Below are 22610 nucleotides of genomic sequence, written 5' to 3' on the forward strand. Positions count from 1 at the left end.
TATGCATCATAGCGGACAAAGAACGATCGAAATCAGTCAATCGTTAATCGATCGTGAAAGTATGATGAGCGCTTATAATGTTTCAATAAAGTCTCTGGTTTTTTTTGTCTTGTTAATTGCATGTTAGTCGGCAGTGAAGAAAATACATCATATCTACTACTCGAAAATGTGTCAGTAGTGTAGATTCCTTCTACTACATTTGTGGCAGCTTTACTGTTCCCAGTCAAAGGACAAATATCACTGATTTCGTTAAGAAAGTGTACTTTGCATACTTTGACATAAAACTTGCAGATCAGGACAATTCATGGGCTCCAAATAAAGTGTGTAAGTCATGTGTAGAAAATTTACGACAGTGGAGCAAGGGAAAACGCCAAAAATTAGCTTTTGGCATTCCAATGATTTAGCATGAACCGAAAAATCACGTAGATGATTGCTATTTTTGTTTAGTTCAGACTTCTGGTTATAATAAGAAGAATAAGAAAAAAATTGTGTCTCCAAATCTTGACTCAGCAATTCGGCCAGTTGCTCATTCCAATGAAATAGCCGTGCCAATTTATAAAGGACTTCCTTTACTTGAGAACGAGCATGATCGGGATATGCCAGATGGTCTTGAGGAGCAAGACCCGGATGTTGATTTAGACAATGAAAATTTAATTTCTAGTTCTGGACCGCACCGTTTTACTCAAGCGGAATTGAATGACTTAGTAAGAGATTTGGGCCTATCAAAGAATCATCGGAATTGTTAGCTTCAAGATTAAATGAAAAAAACTTACTGGAGCAAGATACAAAGGTAATTTTTTATCGTAGCAGGGAAAGTAATCTTGTACAATATTTTAAACATGAGCGTGGGTTTGTTTACTATAACAATGTGTCAGGTTTACTAACTGAAATGAGTGTTGTACAATATCGACCAAATGAGTGGCATTTATTTATCGACAGTTCAAGCAGAAGTCTCAAGTGTGTCTTACTACACAATGGGAATGTATATGGCTCAATTCCTATTGGCTATTCAGTCCACTTAATGGAAACATATGAGGACATTAAAAAGGTTCTGAAGTTATTAAAATATACAGACCATAACTGGATCATCTGTGTGGATCTTAAAATGGTAAACTTTTTACTTGGCTTTCAAAGAGGATATACAAAGTTTCCGTGTTTTCTATGCTTCTGGGATAGTCGAGCTAGAAACCAACACTGGAGTCAGAAAGATTGGCCTCTTAGAATATCCTTAAATGTTGGAGAACAGAATGTTATAAATCAACCTTTAATTGACAGAGAAAAAATCATTTTTCCACCTCTACACATCAAACTAGGTCTTATGAAGCAGTATGTTAAAGCTTTAGATTTACAAGGTGACTGTTTCCAATACATATGTGAAAAATTTCCACAACTTAGTTATGAAAAAATTAAAGCTGGTGTATTTGATGGACTGCAAATTAGAACTTTACTGAGAGACCCAAATTTCATCAACTCTATGAACGAAATTGAGAAAGAGGCCTGGACTTCATTTACGATGGTTGCGAATAATAATAATTATTATAATTATTCAGGCCTCCATGGAGTCAAAAGACTCATCGTGGGAGGTCCTTCCTAAGAACATAAAGTCTGTCAAGACTCATTGAGGGGAGGTTCCCCTAAGAAACACAAAGTCTATCATACCACTCCTTAAACTCACTGACCGTTCTCGCCCTCACCACTCTATCAGGTAATGCATTTCACGGCTCAACCACCCTCCATGCAAAGAAACCACTCCTCACCCTCTTGCTCACAGTTTCCTTTCGTAACTTCCAGGGATGGCCTCTTGTCATCACTCATTCCCACTGTTCAACCAAGTGAAAGAACTCCCCAGTGTCGACCCTGTAACCACCTCTCAACAGTTTAAAAGTCTCAATCATATCACCTCTCCTTCTTGTATCCGCCAAACTCTGCAGTCCACATTCCCTCAGCCGATGCTCATAACTATCCTTGTACAGTCCTGAGACCATCTTTGTCATCCATCTTTGTATCCTTTCAACAGTTAATTTATCCCCTTCAAATCCTGGGGACCAATTCTGAGAACAATTTTCTTGGAAACAAAAAAAGCGTGCAATTACAAAGATCTAGTGGAAACAATGCTTGAAAATTTCCAGCGCCTAGGTTGCAACATGAGCATAAAGCTTCATTTCCTATACAGTCATCTTAATAGATTTCCCAAGAATTTAGGTGCTGTAAGCGATGAACCAGGCGAAAGATTTCATCAAGACTTAAAAACTATGGAAGATCTGTACCAAGGAAGATTAGATTCTCACGTGATGGCCGACTACTGTTGGAGTATTCAAAGGGATTGCCAAAACCGAACACACAGCAGAAATTGCTACAAACAAAAATTTATTCCCTGAAACTCATGTGTAAGTAAAATTGTTATTTTTTTATAAATATTCTTGTAATTTTTAATGAATATTGTTAAGTAGTTATGTATCTAATTATCGGCCTCTCTCGCATTCAAAGCACCAGTACGTGCCATTGCAGGTTCTTACGCATTTATTCATTTACTAACAAGCGAGAGCAGTGAGTGCTCCGATTCTGATCTGCGCACCGCTTTGAATAATAGGCTATATCTTCGGGAATTTTTTTAATTTCTTGATAAAAAGTTAGGAACAGATTTTTAAAAGTACATACTTTCAGAAAATAATATTAAAAAATCGATTTTTTTGATCCTCTGAATAGTACTGCCTCCTTTAAACCATCAAAAACTTACAAATTAGCAAAAAGAAAATGCCATAGAGAAAAAACTGACGTGATAAAGAAAAATGGGTTTGATATTTGAAATCAGCGCACCCAAATTAGTAAAAAACAAGTCTCATATAAAAGTCAGCAAAAATTGTGTTGGACTGTGTTATTCTTTCATTCCATAATTTATAATGGTTTAACTGTTTTGAAAGGGAGTTATGAATCCAAATCATGACTCCTGCTTGTGCTCTTTGGTCTCTGTTGACTCCACTGTATATCACATTAAAATTTTCGGTTCTCATAGTTCCTTTTAATTTCTTTTTTGTTTTAGTGATTACTGCTATTTTAAAATTTCTTTAATTTAATAATTGGTCTAATTCTATTTCTTTATATGCTTTTCCTCTTACATTCCAGTTTGCTACATGTATTTTATTTTGTCGTTTCCATTTTTTTTTACTTTTTCATTCCAGGGTCATTTCCCATAAATTAAATCCGATTATCTTTTTTTAAGACATGTTTTTTTTAATATTTTCTTAAAACATTAAGTACACTAAATAAAATGAAATAAAACTAAATACAGTAATGAAAACTTAGCTTCGTCTTGTCTTCCACCGTCATGCATCCGACCCCATCTTCTCAGTAACCAAAATACACTATATCACAACAATAATTAACTTTAAAAAACAACCATTGAAGTACACTCGTATTCCAGAGAAACAATTTAGCTCAAAAACGTAGAAAAACGGATTATTCACCAATTAAAAATCACTTTCTTCAGCACAGCTCCAAAAAGTACACAACAGTAAAGAGTATTTGAAACAAGAGAGCTGAGTTTGTAGAACTGATTGAAATTCAATTATTAACCTCACAACTAAGTGAAACTTAGTGTTAATAATTGCAGAGGAATTGTGTCCACAAAAGTGTGGAAGTTGATAGAGCATGTTCAGATTTTGAATCTGTGTAGTGTGAAATTAAGAGGCTAGTGTGTCAGATAGGATACTGTTATAGGTCAAGGAATATAGAGATTACCGATCGTGAAATGTTTAGGCAAATTGGTTGGTCATGTAAAAAGAAGGTAATTCTGATGGGAGACTTTAATTACAGGAATATGGAATTGAAGAAGATAGTGTATGGGAACAAGGAGAGTGAATTTATTGAATTTCTGAGGAATAATATGTGACCCAAGTTGCTAGAGATTTTAGAGTGTTAGACATAGTGATAACTTCACAAGATGTAGTTGTTAATGAGGTATTAACACTGCTGCAGGTTTATTAGAGTGATCATGAGGTAGTTGTTTGGAAAGTTTTGAAACAAGAAAAGGTTACTGCCAAAAAAAGATATATGTGAAATTATAAGGTGGGTGATTAGGGGAAATTCTGCAGTCAACTAGCATCAATATGTTGGGTAGGTGAGCTGTGCAGAAAAGATGTTGATAGTGTCTGGGAATTCTTAAGGCAGTATCTGACACAAATATATAACTGCGAACCAAGAGTTAAGTGAGTAAATAAGGGTAGAAGTGAAATGGACCAACAGTGAAATCAACAAGCTGTGGAGGAGGTACAAGTAAATTGCAGGCTAGAAGTAGTAAAGAAAGAAAACAGAAAGAAAGACAACCATAGTAAAGAAAGAAAAGGTGCAGTATGAGAGGAGATTGGCTGATCAGGCCACGGTTAATTCAAGGGAATTCTTTCACTATATGACAAGCAAGAATAAGAATAATTATGGCAGCTTGAGAACTGGTAGAACATCATGGCAGCAGAGTGACTGTTACGAAGGATAGGATATAGTGGAACTATTGAATGAGCACTTCATCAGTGTATATCGTACTAGTTTAAATGATGCTATGCAGTATGTAGAAGGAAGTCAAGTATTAGGAGAATTGGAAGTGAAAGAATCAGAATTGTATCAGGTGTTGATTGAGTTAGATATTAATAAGGCTGTGGGAATGGATGACATATCACCACATATTTTTAAAGAATGTGCACAACAGCTAGCTATGACCTTGCCCTGGTTATTTAATGAAAGTCTTGCAGTGGGTAGTAGGATTCGTAAGGAGTGGAAAGAAGGCAAAATAATACCACTTCATAAACATAGTTCTAGGACAGAAGTTTCCATTTATAGACCAGTGTGTATAACTGCAGTTGTAGAGATTGGTAAGGAATAGAATACAAGATTGGATTGATGGACTTAGTACTCTTTATGATGGTTAGCATGAATAGTTCTTGTTTTAGTAATTTACTTGCATTTTATGATAAGATAACAAGTGTGTTAGATAAGGAAGGGTCAGATATAGCGATATTCTTGGACTTTAAAAAAGTTTGATAAATTACCACATGATAAGTTGGTGTAGAAGCTGAGCTGCAGAGGATGGGAATGGATAGTATATTGATTAGATAGATCATATACCAACAAGTTGTGTATGATGGAGCAGTGTCTCAGAATAGGAGGGTAACCAGTGATGTGCCTTAGGGTTATGTTCTTGGGCCCATGCTGTTTAACTTTTTATAAAGGATATTTCACATAGATTGACTGGGGGAGGGTCTACTTATAACTCTCCCCAAAGTTGGGGAGAGTTATAAGTAGCTCTACTGATGTTAATTCCCTTCAAGAAGATTTGAATAGACTTTTGGCTTGGTCAAATGAGTGGAGTTGTTTCTGCTTTCCAAAGTGCAAGGTGTTGCATTTTGGAGAGCAGAAGTATAAGGCTGTGTATAACTCATCTCCTTTGTCTCCTTTCTCTGGATGGCTTATATTCCAGATGGTAAGGATATCAAGATCAATAATAACATCATCAAAGAAGATGATTCTGTTTTTTCATGTTTTTTCTCTCCATTATGTACCATATTGAAACAGAGTATTAATAATGACAGTTATATGTGCTATACAGAAATCCAGCAGGTACTTACCATTCTTATTTTCTCTAAATATTTCCAAACCATTCCTATATCTGTAGGATTCTGAAGTCTGCAGATGCAATGAGGGATCATATCTGGCATTGGAAGATCCTGTGCCCACTGTGCCTATAGCTGCTTAGTTTTTTAGTGATTGGAGTAGAGCTTCCCGAGGTCATCTACTACTACATCCCAACTGTGAGAGAGTCCAGTGCATTCTGCCATGTTTCTTTACAGTCACTGTTGTAGTGTGCTATCATTTCATTGACAAATTGTGCTGAGCTGATCTGCCAGATTGCACATTTTTGTAACCCTCGATTACCATGTTAACAACCTGTTTCCAGCTTTAGGACCAGGAGTTGATGGTTTCTGATTATTGAACCATGTTCAGTATACTCTAAACACTATTGCCTCTGAACATTACAGCAGGGTGGTAATTTCTGTGAAAATTTCACTGGCACATCCAACACTAACTTTCATACTGTTAATGGTAATGGATCAGTTATTCTATTATTACATTGAATTGTACACATTATACTAACTTTCAGTATCTGCCACCTGAAATAGACACAACACTGCACCAGATTTCATGGATGATGTTAGTGAACCTATAACTAGCAACTCATTGTGTATATACACTGTAATATTATTATTATTATTATTACCCAAGACCTCATGGAGTCAAAGACTCACCTGGGAGGTCCTTTTATCACACACACATCTCATCATACCGTGTCTTAAACACACTCAAACTCCTTGCAGACACCACAATCTCAGGCAAGGCATTCCAATCATTCACAACTCTGCATGAAAAAAACCTGCCTCTCACTCCCCAACTCACACCCTCTTTATACAGTTTCCAGGGATGACTTCTGGTTCTCCCCTGATCTCCCCCTATTCTCCGTAGAACTTCTCCACCACTGATCTTATAACAACCCCTTACCAACTTGTAGGTCTCTATCATATCTCCCCTCTTCCTTCTCTCCACCAGACTCTGCAAATTACATCTTCTCAATCTTTCCTCATACTCAACATTCCAGAGGTCAGAAACTACTTTAGTCAGTCGCCTTTGGACCCTTTCCAACATCTCTTCATCCTTCTGAAAACCCGGTGACCAAATCTGGGCACAATAGTCCATGTGTGGCCTAACCAAAGCCTTATACAATGGAACAAGAATCTCTCTACTTCTACACGTCAGTTTCCTCCGCATCATTCCCAGAAGTCTTTGTGTTGTCTTCACAATTTTGGCGATGTGTCCCCTAAATTTTTGATCCTTATCCACTATCACCCCCAGAGCTCTTATTTACTCTACCTCCAACAATATATTCTCACCAAGCATAAATTCTGCATCCCATCTTTGTTTTCTAAATTTTAAAACGTTACATTTTGCAACATTGAACTTACATCCCCATTTGCTTGCCCAATCATTCAGTTTATTCACATCATCTTGCAAGGCCACAACATCTTCACTACTCTTTATGGTTCGTCCCAACTTTGTATCATCTGCAAACAACTGAATATCTCCATCCAAATCTTCGCCAATATCATTAATATACAAGTTAAATAGTAATGGCCCTAAAACAGACCCCTGAGCACTCCACTAGTGACTTTCCTTTTCCTGGATATCGCACCCAGGAAAAGGAAAGTCACTAGTGAAATATAAAAATTAAATAATACAAACTGTGTAAAGATGGGATGTGTTATTCAATAACATTTTGTTCTGTAATTGCAATACCTTTGGTATTTTGTGAGCCAAAGGTATTGTGATGATCCCTCAGAATTTCAGCATAAATTTATGTTTGGTAATATTGCAAGAAAATAATTCATTTAGAAATAATGTGTAAAATGATTTTTTGGTTATTGATGGGACAAGTATTTCAAATATTTTAAAATATTAATACAAAATAATTAAATAAGAAAAAACTTTTTAAATACTTAATTATTCTTATGAAAGGGTTATCTTTGCATTATTATTATTTTTTTCATCTGCAGTATTTTGTAAATTAATCCTGAGCTTAAATAGCTTTTAAATATTCTCATAAGTATTCTTCAAGAGATTACAGGAAAATTGATTTCTTAGCAAATTAATTTATCTGTACAATGTATGTATGTGTGTGTTTTCTCTAAAATCCACATATATACAACTAGATATATCCACCATGGTCACACCTCTCCCATCCACTGGTATGGGATCATAAAAATTTGGTACAACAGGAAAAATTTCATAATAATGCCTCCACCACTGAACTTACCACATTCACAACACCTTCTTAATCAATGGTTATAATCAGGGGCAGCTCGTGCATAGGCACTGTGGAACTGCAGCACCCCCAATTTTTCTCGATATATAAATATATTTATTAATTTGTTTATATTTGCTTGTAATATTTAATTTTATCATCATCAATCCTATACAATTCTCTTATTTTGTATATAAAATAGTAAAATCCATCTTGTAGCACTTAGGAGGGCAAAAGATGCTAGCAGCACTGTGTTTACAATTAAATCCTTTAATTGTAATGTCCAAATATTGTAAATCCGTTCCTTTAATTACAATTAAAGGAATGGATTTTATTTTTAAGTAATTTTGAATTATACTAAACTGTATAATTTTATCGATAATAAACAATATTTTTTCATGAAACAAAACAAGAAGAATATATTTTATTTTTAAGTAATTTTGAATTATACCAAACTGTATAATTTTATCGATAATAAACCATATTTTTTCATGTTTAATTTTTTTTACATTTTTACCATAATTTTGATATTTTATCCAAACACGTAACCTACAGTGTGTATGTATACAGTCATCTGTCGACTTACATCTGGGTTCCATTCCATCTGGCAGGATGTAAGTCGATACATTAAATCAACAGAGTTATAGGGGTTAGGGACTTAACCATAATAAGTATACTATCATTTTAATTTTTAAACCTTATTATAAAACTGTACTGTGTGTTACCGCCACTATTCCAATGTGCTTTGCTTATTCCTCTTCTTCTTTTCATCATAAATTTGTTCATAGCAAGCAAAAGCATCATGTACTTTCGTTAATAAGTAGAATTCAACATTGGGGTCCATGTCTTCAACCATTTTGAGAGCATCACTAACTGCAGAGAACATTTCTGCAAGACCCTTCATTGTGAATTGTTTAACTACCTCTCCTTGTATCTCTTTTCCCCTCTTCCTTTTCTTGTTTTTCCTCTTCTGCAACACGTTATTCCTCCAGTTTGACCAATGCTTCTTTGGTCAACACTTCAGGGGAACTTTCTATGAGTTGAATTATGTCATCATCATTCACTTTGAGATTCAGATTGTTTGCTAGGCCCACTATTACAAACTTCCAAAATCATGCACAAATTTTTTTAATGTCTTTTTCCATATGCCACTCATACATTGAGAGCTCACTTCATCCCAAGCCACAGCAATATTTTTAATAGCATGATATATATTGAATGTTTTCCAGAATTGCATGAGAGTCTGGTCATTTCCTTCAGTGGTAGAAATGGCTTGTGAAAAAGTTGTCTGTAGATAATAAGCCTTAAACACTGCAAGAACTGCCTGATCCATCGGTTCGATCAATGAAGTAGTGTTTGGAGGGAGAAACATGACCTTGAACTTGTTGAAGATCACTGCTATAAGACTTACAAGACAGATGACCTGGAGCGTTATCTAGAATTAATAAAATTTTAAATTCTACATTTTCTTTCACACAATAGGTTTTTATTTCATTCACATAACAGTTGATTAAGGCATCCTCAAACAATTTTTGACTCATCCACAAATTCTTATTGCTCCGATAATGAACTGGGAGTATGCTTCTTAATGTTTTTGAAGATTCATGGATTCTCACTGTGCCATATCATAAATGGTTTCAGTTTATATCCAGCCACATTACCCGTAACAGAATCATAATACAGGCATTAAGAGCTTTGAAACTAGGTATAAATTTCAGCTTTTTGTGGATGAATGTCAGCTCGGGCATTTTTTTCCAAAACAAGGGCATCTCATCTATATTAAATAATTACTGTGGCAAATAATTTTCCTCTGAAATAATTTTATCCAATTTTTCCACAAACTCCTTGGCAGCCTTCTTAGCACTTGCAGATTCACATATATTTTCACATTATTATTATTATTATTATTGTTACAAAAACCTCCATGGAGTCAAAGACTCATTGTGGGAGGTCCACTGTTATACACACAGTTTATCATACTGTGCCTTAAATATATTCACTGTCTCTGCACACACCACACTCTCGGGCAAAGCATTCCAATCACTCACCACTCTCCATGCAAAAAACCTGCTTCTCACTCCCTTGCTCACACCCTCCTTATACAGCTTCCAGGAATGACCTCTTGTTCTCCTGCTATCCTCACCCATTCTGTGCAAAACCTCCCCGACGTTAATCTGGTAATAACCACTCAACAGCTTATATGTCTCAATCATATCCCCCCTCCTCCTTCTATCCACCAATTTCTGCAAATTGCATTTTGTCAATCTGTCTTCATACTCTACACTCCAGAGACCAGAAACCACCTTAGTCAATCGCCTCTGAACTTTTTCCAACGCAATTTCATCTTTTTGAAAACCAGGTGACCAGATCTGTGCACAGTAATCCATATGTGGCCTGATCAAAGCCTTATACAATTATGCAGTGCAAAATGCTGCTTGAATTTTATGAACCAACCGGAAGAAGAAGCGTTGAATTCTTAGTCATAATCGTGTTCCGCTTTCTTCTTAACGATATAGTTACAGTGATAAGGGGTATGTGCTTTTTGTTCAGGTCCTCTATATATAGCCGAAAATGTTATTTATTCCCTTATGAGATCACAGATGTATCTTTGAAAAGAAATAACTCGAATGGACGTAATTCGAGGGATGACTGTATTTCAAAAGTTGCAGCTCCCCCCCACAATTGCAAGCCACGAGCCGCCACTGGTTATAATCCTCCACCAAATCCAGCAAAAAGACCAGGTCCTCTCCAAAACATAAACTATATCAAGACTATCACCATTCCATATATCTGGGGCACATCTAAAAAACTTGCCAATATCTTAAAAAAATACAATCACTTATATAGACCACACCAGATTCTTGTAATCACTTATTGACCATACCAAAAATTGGCATCTCTTATCTGCTTACCCAAAGATCAGCCAGAGTACCTAGAACTGTCAGGTATTTATCAGGTACCTTGCAGTTGTAAACTGCCCTACTACAGACAGTTTACAGCTGCAATGTCCCTTTAGAATCAATGAGCACAAGGACTACTTCCAGTTACAGCACTATAGTCACTCAGGATTGTGGATTGTGCATTGGACACCTGCCACAGGATATGCTAGAAAGACCATCCTACTCCATTGTAGCAAATACAAATTCAAGAAACTTTTCCCTGGAACCTGCCACAGCATTATGAAACTGTTCAAACCTCGACAATTTGAGTGCATGATATTGTTTCGAATTTGTGAAGCACTCATCCTCAGAACATTAGCCCAGTGGCCAATCCATCTCACTAGGGGGCACTAATTAGGATTGTAAGCACACCCTGCTTCATTGTCACTTACCCAATGTAGTGCCTTGCATGCACATATCAGTTTGTACATTTTTCCCTGATGGTAGCAATTTGACTTTGCTGAAATACTGGAAGTATTAATTAAGTTATTCTAATTAATATATATTCTACATTGTAATTTCTTTATAAAAAAAATACCAGTACCTCTCAGATAATTACTCTCCTACTAATAGCTTGTCCTCGGATATCAAGAGAATTTCCATTTCTTAGAAGGCATTTTTGAAGCAACTCATAATCATGAGTTTCAGGTTTCTGTGGTTCTGGTGGTGTTATTAGAGATTTCCAGGTAGTCAAGGATTCAGTGAGAGGTCATATCACCCACACCAGATGACATACTTTCTCTTAAACTCATTTGCACTAGATGCACTGACTACTTCAACAGGCAAACTGTTCTGCTTACTCACAGTTCTGTGAAACAAAAATATAGCTCTCACCTCCTTTCTTAACTGCCCACAAACTTTACTTCCATGGATGTCTCCCTTGTCCTCTCTCCCACCTTCCATATGATGAAAAATATCATCAGCTGATATCCTGTAACACTCTTCCAGAAGTTTATAGACTGATATTATATCATATCACCCTTCTTTGTCCTGTCTGTCAGTGTTTGCAGTCCACATGTTCTCAATCCATCCTCTGCATTCCATAATCCTGATATCATCTTTGTGACTCTTTGAACCCTTTTCACAGATTCTTTATCCTCTCCAAACCCAGTAGTCCAAATCTGTGCACAGTAGTGTCCAGGTGCAGTTGTAAATGCCTTATAAAAAGGCAAAATGACTTACTTATCCTTATGCGTCAATGTTCGTTTCAACAATACAATTATCCTCTGAGTTGTATTTTCAGTTATTGCTATTGGACTTCAATTTCCTATCCACCATAACTTTGAGATCACTAGCTTTATCAGTTACTTTAAGCATAATGGTACCATGGGAGAATATAATTCAGGGAAAGGATATTAGTAATGCACAGGTAAAGAGAATTAATAGACTGGGAATTACATGGATGAGTTAAAAAGTTAAGTTAAAAGTTAAAAGCAAGAGTTAAAAAGAAAGAGAAGCATGTGGAAGAGATTCATAGATTGAGGTGACCAGCAAGCCCATGAGCAGTATAAAGCACAGACCAAAAAAAAAAAAAAAAGTGATTGGTATGACAAAGAGGGCAAAATTGGAGTATCAGAGGAGATTAGCCAAATGAGCCAAGGGTAATCTGAAAGAGTTCTTTCATTATGTGACAAACAAAAGAAAGAATGACCACAGTAGAATGATTTTGAAGAATGCAGATGGTAGGAAGTGACTGAAGCAGACAAATTAGTTGAATTATTGAATAATCATTTTTCAAGAGTGCATCATCCAGTTGATGATATTACAGTGACAGACATGACAGAGATTAATGTGGTCAAGGTACATAGGATATTACAGAATCTGGATGTCAATACAGCTACGGGTTTGAATGGGATATCAACTGGTGTATTATGAGAATGTGCTAGGGAATTGGTAGTCCCTTTGATTAGATTGTTTAATCTGAGTCCCAAGGAAATGGAAGGAGGCAAAAATAGCTCCATTGCATAAAGGTGGGTCCAAGACTGAGGTAGCTAATTATAGACCAGTTAGCATTTCAGAAGTGGTGGTGGTCAAAGTATTGGAGAAGTTGGTTAAAGGCAAAAATTCAGGAATGGGATATTGTATGGGGGAGCAGAATGGCTTTGTGAAGGGTAGATCATGCTTCAGTAACTTACTTTCTATAATAAAGTGACGACTGAGTTGGATAAAGGTAGTGGCTGCACGGTGATGCTATTGGACTTCACAAAGGCATGTGATAGTATACTGTATGGAATCCTGATGCATGAATTACATCAAATGGGTATGATGATGTGGATAAGAGAGTGGTTTATGCAGGCTTACAGTCTTGTAGAAGGCCTGACTAGTAGTGTGCCACAGGTCTCTGTACTTGGGCCACTACTATTTTATTTGTTCATTAATGATATAGGAAATGATCTGAAGGGAATTATTCTGTTGTTTGTTGTAGATGATGCGAAATTAGGTAGAACAATAGTCACTAAAGATGATGTTGATATTTTACAGGATGATTTAAATAAACCGGCAGTAGGGGGGGAAAGGAAGAATGGATGCCACTTTAATGTGGCAAAGCGTAAAGTTATGAATTTTGGAGTGAAAAGATTACCATATGTGTACCATATTGATGGGAACTGTAGGAACTAGATGAACCTATCCACCAACATCCCCAGAGATTTGGGGATGTTAGTGGATAGGGAATTGAAATTCAGAGGGCATATTGCCAAAGTGGCTAAAACAGCTCATAGGATTACCTGGTTATTGAAGAACACCCTGGCATGCAGATATAAAAAGGTTATTATTCCTCTTTATAAGGCTTTGATAAAGCTTCATCTGGATTATTGCACACAGATCTGGTCACCTGGTTTCTTGGAGATGTGGATGGGGTGGAGTGGATTCAGAGACAAGTAACTAAGATAGTGGCAGGACTGTGCGATGCTCCATATGAAGAGAAATTGAAGATTTGTAGGTTACAAAAACTGTTTGATCAACAGTTAAGGGGGAGGGGATATGATAGAGACATATAAATTGCTTGGGGGGGGGGATTATAGAATTGATGTGGATGAAATATTTCAGTACGTGAATACTGTTAAGAAAACTAGAGGTCATCCATGGAAATTGAGAAAGAGTGTGGTTAGCAAGGGAGTGAGGACTAGATTTTTTGTTTGGTGAATGAGTGGAATAGATTTCTTGGGTCAGTTTTGTGAGTTTTAACAATGAAAATGATTTCAAGGCAAAATATGACAGATATTGTACAGGTATTAATAATTGTTGAGTAATGTTTTTGAAATGGATCTCCTGCAATGAGTCTCTGGACTCCATGGACATGCTGTTAAATTGTGAATGAAACTATGTTGTGTAATTTATTTTTTTTCATTCATATTTAACATTGCTTATTATATATTAATCATAATTTGTATAAAAATTATTTATTGTTCCTTAATTAAGAATTACTATTTAAATATTTGTTCTAAACTTAACCTACTATTAATTTATTAAATAATAATATGTGTAGAAATTTATGATAACTAAAATATATATGTAAAGTAACGAAAAGTGTATTATAAATAATTGTATACGTAATGAAAGAGCTGATTAAGTAGCTCAAATATTCTGTTTATTGTTATTTGTGAAAATTTAACGTTATATAATCACTTATGTAGTAGTAGAGCATTGTATTACATTAGCGAAATGTTTGCGTTCATGCGTTGTTATGGAGATGCATGAAATAAACAAGCACGAGTCGAAGAGTGCATGACCTTGGAACCAGAAAGGAGAAAGGGAGGCAATAAGAATTTTATAGAAAGAAAAGGGAAGAGTTTTGCGGAGCCTGAAGGAAAGTAGGATATAAGCAAAGAAGTGAAAGAAAATTATAAATTCTTTAGGGCAGAAATCCAAGAGCATAGTGTTTAGAAGTAAGCAAGAAACGTAGTGAATCTTATACTCAACTGCAAGTGAAATCAGCTGTTGTTATAGAGGAAAATTGATGTCGTAATCAGATAAATAAAGAACTGGACATTCAATGGGAAATTCTGATTAGTTCCAGTTAATCTAGGATTACGTCTTAATTCTATATTGCCCTGAGAAGAATATAATGAATTTATCTAGTTGCAGAAAAGTAAACAAGGATGGATATCAGTACCTTATTGCTGTCGTTTAGAGTAGTGAAGCGCGATTAACAGTAGTTCAGTTAAAGCGTTGGAGAATTTTATTTAATTCGGCCTAATGAGAAGACTGCTAACTTAATTAAGAATTGATCCTACTATTTTATATAGACTAATCTGGAAATAGGGTGGCGCAGTATAATTATAAATTTCCCTACTTTTGGATCGGTGATCAATTCGCAATTAGTTGTTTTATTTATAAGAGTGACTCGAAACAAGATGGTTTAATTAGAACACAACATGAAAATAGAATGTTACGACAATGCCTATATATAATAATAATAATAACTCTGCAAATATGATATGTATTGGAAATCTCATCATGCCAAAGTGCGTAACTTTACACTTCCAAACATAGAATTGATAGCCATTATCAATTGCCGACATTTCTAGCCTATTCAAATCACCTTGTATATCAGTAATGCTATATATCAGTAGCATCTCTGATTTCTCTGTGTGTCTTTGCATCATCAGTAAATAATTGAACATCACCCTTTGTCTTGTCTTGTCAGATGTCATCTCCTTCCAGGAGGTTGACTACCATGAGCTTCCACCATGTATGGTTTTGTGCTTCTCTTTTACATTCTTCATAGGACAAAAAGGTCCAGTCCTTAATATTTCCAATCCAATCTGTTCTTTGTCTTCCTCTTCTTCTTTTTCCTTGTATCATTCCTTCTACAAGTGTTTTTATAGGGATTCATGCCTTAGTATGTGACCAAGGTAGATGGTTTTCCTTTTCTTAATGGTTTTCAACAGATTCCTATCTTCTCCAATCATCTCTAATATTTCTGAATTAGTTTTTTTGGCAGTCCATGGGATGACTCTAAGAATTCTTCTGAGGATCCACATCTCAAAGGCTTTTAGTTTATTTTCACAATATTTTGATGTTGTCCAGGTTTCTGCTCCATATAGTGTTAACCGTACTTAGCATTTGGACAGCCTAATTCTTGTTTTTGTGTGAATTTCCCATGAGGTCAGAATGTTTTTCATGCTAATTAAGGTTGATCTAGCAATTTCTATTCTTCTTAATATTTCCTTATCACACTTTCCATTCTCTGTAATTAGTTGACCCAAATATATATAACTCTCTACTTGATGTAAAGTATTTCCTTTGATCTTAATATTTATATCGGGTATTTTCCCTTTTTCTCTTGTTACCAGCATACTTTTGGTTTTTTTGAAGTTGAAATTAAGTCCATATTTCTCACTTGGTTTCAGCTCCTCTTCTAGTAGGTTTTGAAGATCTTTTTTATTTTCAGCTAGCAGTACTGTATCGTCTGCATATCTTAAGTTGTTATATTCCTGCCTCCTATGCTGACTCCTTTAAATTCTTTTAATTGCAGGAAGATGTTTCAGTATAGAGGTTAAACAATATAGGGGAAAGCCTTGTCTGACACCCTTCTTTACTGGGAATTCCTCCAAGTTTTCTCCTGATATTTTTATTGAGGCAATTTGCTCCCAATATAGATTTATCAGTAATCTTGTATCTTTACCATCTACTCCTAATTTTCTGATGCATTTGATTAGTTGTTCATGTTGTATATTGTCAAAGACCTTTGTGTAGTCAATAAAACATAAGTAGACTTCTTTCTGCTTCTCCAGGTATCTTTCTATAATAATTCTAATGTTGAAGAGTCCTTCTCTAGTTCCTTTATTTTCCTGAAAACCAGATTGTGTTTCATTAATTTCCAATTTGATTTTATGTTTATTTCTTTCTAGGATGATATATAACAGAACGTTTGCTATCTGACTGATCAGACTGATTGTTCTGTACTCTTCACACTTGATTGTCTTCAATTTTTTAGGTATTGGTAGGAATGTCGAGTGCTGAAAATCTTTTGGCAGGTGTCCAGTTTCATAAATTTTGTTACATATCTCAGTCAGTGATCTTATAGCCTTATCATCTAAAGCCTTTAGATATTCTGCCATAATTCCATCCATTCCTGGAGCTTTTCCTGGTTTCAGTTTCCTAATGGCATTTGTTACTTCCCAGGTAAGAATAGTAGGCCTCTTCAAATCTTCTTGCATCAGCTTATCTATTCTTCTATCATGATTGTAGAGCTCCTTTGAATACTCTACCCATCTATCTCCCTTATTTTGTCTTTCTCCATTAGGATGTTTCCACTGATATCTTCAATGCAATGAGAGCCTACTCTCTTGCAAGATTTCTAGTTAGCTCCCTAACTTTTTCATGAAGTTCTCTGGTTTTGTGCTTTTTGTCCAAAAGTTCAATTTCCTTGCATTTGTTGTTGAGCCATAGTTCTTTTGCAATTCTACATTCTTTCCTGATCTCCTTGTTTAATTTCTTGCATTCAGGACGATTTTTGTTTCTTTCTTTCCTCTGTCATTTTCAGTATCTTGTCATTCTTTCATTGTTTGTTTTACTGCCTTTTTTATGTCCTCTTTAAATTTCTGCCATCTATCCTCAATCTCATTTTTAGGGTAAGGATACTTGGTGGGATCAGGAATATTAACAGCAGTGGATTGTGCCAGTTCCTTCAAAAACTTATCTTGTATTTCTTGATTTTTAAGGGAGCCAAGATCACATTTATCTATGTTTATAGGTTTCATTGTTTTCTTTAATTTTATTGCTGCTTTAATGCCCACAGGGTTGTGATGTGATCCAATATCAGCCCCTGTGTATGTTTTGGCTTGTAAGATGTTATTCCGGAATCTTTTTTTAATCATTATATAGTCAGCCTGGTTCCTACAGCTGTCTCCGGGCTTTTCCATGTGTAAAGTCCTCTAGAAGGTGGGCTAAATAAAGTATTTGTTATTACCAGATTGTTTTCTTCACAGAACTGTATTGAACTTTCTCCTCTTGGATTTCTATGTCCCAGGCCCTGGTTTCCCATGCAGGAAGAGATCTTTTCTGAGCCTACTTTAGTATTTAGATCTCCCATAATGATAGTTATGTCATCTGATTTAGCGTTGTTTAGTGCATTTTGAATGCCTTCATAGAAACATTCTACATCTTCATCTGGGTAATCAGAAGTAGGTGCATATATCTGGACAATAAAAATATTAAAAGGTTGAGCTGCAATTTTTAATGCAATTATCCTGTCACTTATGGGCCAAAATCTAAGTAAGGATTGCACAATCTTATTTTTTAGTACAAATGCTACTCCATTCCTATGACTGTCTCCACATGAGTATATAATTGAATGGCTCTTTCTGTTTATTATTCCACTATTAGTCCATTTGACTTCACTAATACCAGCAATGTCAATTTTCATTGCTTCAAGTTCTTGTATAAGGTTATTAACTTCTCAGCTTCATATAAGGACCTTACATTCCAAGTTGCAAGCCTTGAGAGGAAATTCTTGGTTTTCAGATATGAAGGATCAGGAGATATCCTCCCTGGAGGGTTTAAGGTATCTTTGTCATATGCTATTTCCATAGTATCTGTCTTAGGTTCCCCAGTTTCTTTGTATTTCATTGACATTGATTGATTGACAAAATTGACATTGCCCTTTACAGTATCATTAATAAACAAAAATGGTCTGAGAACTAATCCCTGGGGTACACTGCTGGTCACCTTAAATCTGGTGGACTCACACCCACCATATATCACTTTCTGATATCTGTCTATCAATCATTCTTTTACAAGTCAACAGTTTATATATTCCAATCCTATATTTTTCATTTTATGCAACAGCCTATGAAATGTCTTAGCAATGTCCAACATTATCACAGTCTATCCATTCCTTTTATCCAACTCATCTAATCCATTTCTGTATGTGAATTCTTTCCAACTTCTCTAAAATCTTTACAACCATTCCCAAGATACTGATATGTCAGTAGTCAGACACATTAGTCTTTGCACCACCCTTATGCAATGGGATTATCATATATTCTCTCCATTCCTGTGAGATCTTTCCTGAGCTAAGACTCAAATCATACCAACATGGCAAGGGTCCAGTTATTCTGTTATTCCTGGGATATATCCCAGTTCCTTTGACAAATTCTTATCCAGGTTAGGGTCTTCTTCTCATGCATCTCTTCATTCAATGTAGTAGCAGCATTGTGCACTATATTACATACACAAGATTGATAAATCTTAGCAAAGTGAGCACTATTGTTTGAACAGTCACATCTGCTTCTGACACAAGGGCAATGTACATTCACTAAATACACCTAGATATACCTTTCACACAGCCAGTAACAATCATCCAGTAGTGTTTTAAAAAACCAAACCTTACTTTGAGTATACCTAGTTTATAAGAAAATTCAAGGAAACATTGGAAATGATATGTACCCATGCTCAGTGCAATAAAAGACGTGGGTTAATATTGCACCAAGTTTTTTTTAATTTTTTAATTTTTATTTTTTTGAATGTTGAGCCCACACATGAAAGGTTGGTTAATCAGCCTATAGTATATTAGTACTGTGTATGGGGGTTGGGAAAGGAGAAACTTGTTTACATTTGATTTAAAAGCCTGTATTTAAGAATCTGACATCCCCAGTCAAGGGGTATGACACACACACACACACACACACACACACACACACACACACACACACACACACACACACACACACACACACACACACACACACACACACACACACACACACACACACACACACACACACACACACACACACACACACACACATTATGTTACAGAATGTTACAGTACAACATAGTTCTCCCCTCTTGTTGTGTTTCATTGTCTAGTTTAATTTTTTAATCCATTGAGTCTTTCACTACCTAAAGTTTATTTGGCCTCTGTGGTGTTTTTTAAATCTTTTTTTGTAACATCAGTAGGCTCCTGATGAATTGGGTCTTTTGCCTCATAAAACTAATAGAGTTTCTAGTTAACTTCACATGAACCATGTTTTAATGTATAAACTCTGATCATGTGCAATGTTTGACATGAATCAGATATTCATCCTATATTTTACATTATTATTTTGCAGAACAAGAATTCCAGAAATGGAAAGCAAGTACATGTCATTTTTATTCAGGGTCTAGCTTACAATGATGTCAAGGTGAAAACAATTACATCATTCTACTGACCATGCATATACTGTCTAGAATTTTTGAAGTGCATTATAGTTTTTATTGTTTTTTGTATTATTTGCCTGAAAATATAGAACTTTTATTTTAAATATAGAAATATTTTAAATATAGAAAGTTTTATTTTAATCGAGGGGGGGGGATAGAAAATGGAAAATTCTCGTTATTTCAGTATAAAATAATAATAATTTCCTAAATCATTATCAAAAACATTATTTCATGTATGTTTTTTATTTACTTCTTTTTTTAAAAGATTTAAATGGTCACTCTTCTCACAGTCATAGTGTAGTTCTAATAAGTGTAAGACAAGAAAAACTGGACACTCAGAAACTGCTAAATGGAAAACTTTATCTAGTGGATTTAGCAGGAAGTTTAAAGGTAGTTATGTTTATTGAATCAACTTCTCAATATTAAATTATATAGTTGACTTTCAAAATAGCAAACTCACAGTTTGTTTAGTGATACTGATGGTTTTGAAAAGCACTGTGCTTGTGGAGCTTTAGTCAGCAATTTTTGGTAGTTTATTCTAATGATGAGTTTATTATATTTGTTATAATGAGAGTCAGCTATAGTATTCTACAGATTTGATAATTTTTCAGAATAAGACTGTTGGGTATTCTGCTATTTAAAATTAATGAGTCCTTAAATGAAGTATTTAAGGGTCAAAGCTATATAACTGAGAGGAGATCTCCACTGAATGAACAAAGATGGGCTGGCAGTTTGGAATTCATGCCCGCTGGGACATTGCCCAGTTAAACAAGGCCCCCACCCCCATTGTTTTTGCCAGGAAACCAGGGCGAACAGCGAAAAATCAGCTACTGGAAAAAATCCTGAAACACACCCCGACTCAACATCACCAGAGTTAAAGACTGGTACTATTAACATAAGAAGCCTGAATGGCAAAAAAAATGGAGATGGCTGAGGAATTGGATCAGTACCAGATCAATATAATAGGGGTGACTGAAACAAAAAAGACAAAAACCGGTGAGATCTATCTAACCAATAAATACAAAATGTTATATTCAGGCACTAACAATCAGGGAAAAGGAGTAGCAGCTATAGTATTCAACACAAAATACAAAGCAAATATTCTTGAATAGCAAGCAATATCAAGTAGAGTGATGTGGGCATATATCAGAATGGAGAACTGGACAATGAGACTCATTTGTGTCTTTGATCCCACAGAAGGTTCTACTAAGGTTCTGAAAACCAGGTGACCAGATTTGGTCACCTGGTTTTCAGAAGGATGAAGAAATGTTGGAAAGGGTAAAGGTGACTTACTAAGGTAGTTTCCGACCTCTGGAATGTCGAGTATGAGGAAAGATTGAGAAGAAGTAATTTTCAGAGTCTGGTGGACAGAAGTAAGAGGGGACGATATGATAGAGACCTACAAGTTGGTAAGGGTTGTTATAGGATCAATGCTGGAGAAGTTCTACAGAAAAAAAAATAATGGGAGATCAGGGGAGAACCAGAGGCCCTGGAAACTGTATAAAGAGGGTGTGAGTAGGGGAGTGAGAGGCAGGTTTTTTTCGTGTAGAGTTGTAAATGATTGGAATGCCTTGCCTGAGAGTGTGGTGTCTGCAAGGAATTTGATTGTGTTTAAGACACAGTATGATGAGCTGTGTGTGTGTGTGATAATGGGACTTCCCAGATGAGTCTTTGACTCCATGAGGTCTTGGGGTAGTAATAATGCTCTACCAATCGACAGCCTTTGCCAAAAAAGGTTGGTTGATTGGTAGAGCCTCTGCTATTAATGGCTCAGTTAAAAAGTTAAGCAAGTTTGAGCATGGTTAGTAGTTGAAAGGGTTCAATTGTTCGATGCTGTTGGCAAACTCTCCCTTGATGAGTCTTTGGACTTCCTGGAGGTGTCACATAATAATAATAATAATAATAATAATAATAATAATAAGGTAGAAGTGAAGGAATTTTTTGAGGCTTTAGAGAAAGCAACTGACACAATGAAAAAGGAAAAGTTGGTCCTTGTTGGGGAGCTAAAAAGCAGAGTAAAATGATTGTTAGACAATCAAAAATATTTGGGAAAGTTTGGAGAAAAAGAGAAAAGCTAATAATAATGGCAAATACCTGTTGGATTTCTCCTCAGGACATGGACTGGTTATTACTAACACAATGTTCCAGCATAAAAATGTGCATCAATTCACATGGAGAGAAGAGGCAAGGAATAAGAAAACTCTCATTGACTATGTTATTGTTGATAGTGATGTTTTCTCACAGATGCAGGACACTAGGGTGTACAGAGGATTTGAAATTGGAAGTGATTACCATTTAGTCTTGAGGAGGATAAAATTGAATTTCATATTGAAAAGAAAAACATGTAAGAAAATTTTAAAGCAAATAAAAGTTGAGCAGCTCACAGATGTGAACTGTAGACATACACAAACATTATTCAATCAAAAATGAGAGTTTGAATATGAATGAAACCTTGGAGATTCATTTGCAAGCTATGAAGATAACATTGATTGATTAAACTAGAAGACATGTGGTGAGGTTGTCTGGAAAGATAGAAAAATGAGAACTCCATGGTGGACACAAGAAGTTAAACAAGCAATGAAGGAAAATGAGAAAGCATGTCGAAAGGTGAATAAGGCAGCTTGTGCTTTTAGAGAATACAGAGACAAATCTATAGAGACAAATTGTGTAAAACCAGCTAAACA

At 35.6% G+C, this 22610-nt stretch overlaps 1 protein-coding gene across 4 annotated transcripts in view; it reads left to right on the top strand.

Moving 5' to 3' along the window:
- LOC150099977 (kinesin heavy chain-like) overlaps positions 1–22610 on the top strand; it is a 306528-nt gene that overhangs the window by 153240 nt on the left and 130678 nt on the right. For all 4 annotated transcript variants that reach the window (XM_090402371.1, XM_090402373.1, XM_090402372.1 and 1 more), the window contains exon 8: positions 20192–20316. In XM_090402371.1, coding sequence (XP_090258497.1) covers positions 20192–20316 — 125 coding nt within the window. The remainder of the gene's footprint in view (positions 1–20191; positions 20317–22610) is intronic.

The sequence above is a fragment of the Typopeltis vanoorti genome, chromosome 13, assembly GCF_054136105.1.
Source record: "Typopeltis vanoorti isolate ZY-2024b chromosome 13, IOZ_Tvanoo_1.0, whole genome shotgun sequence".
NCBI classification, from domain to species: Eukaryota; Metazoa; Arthropoda; class Arachnida; order Uropygi; family Thelyphonidae; genus Typopeltis; species Typopeltis vanoorti.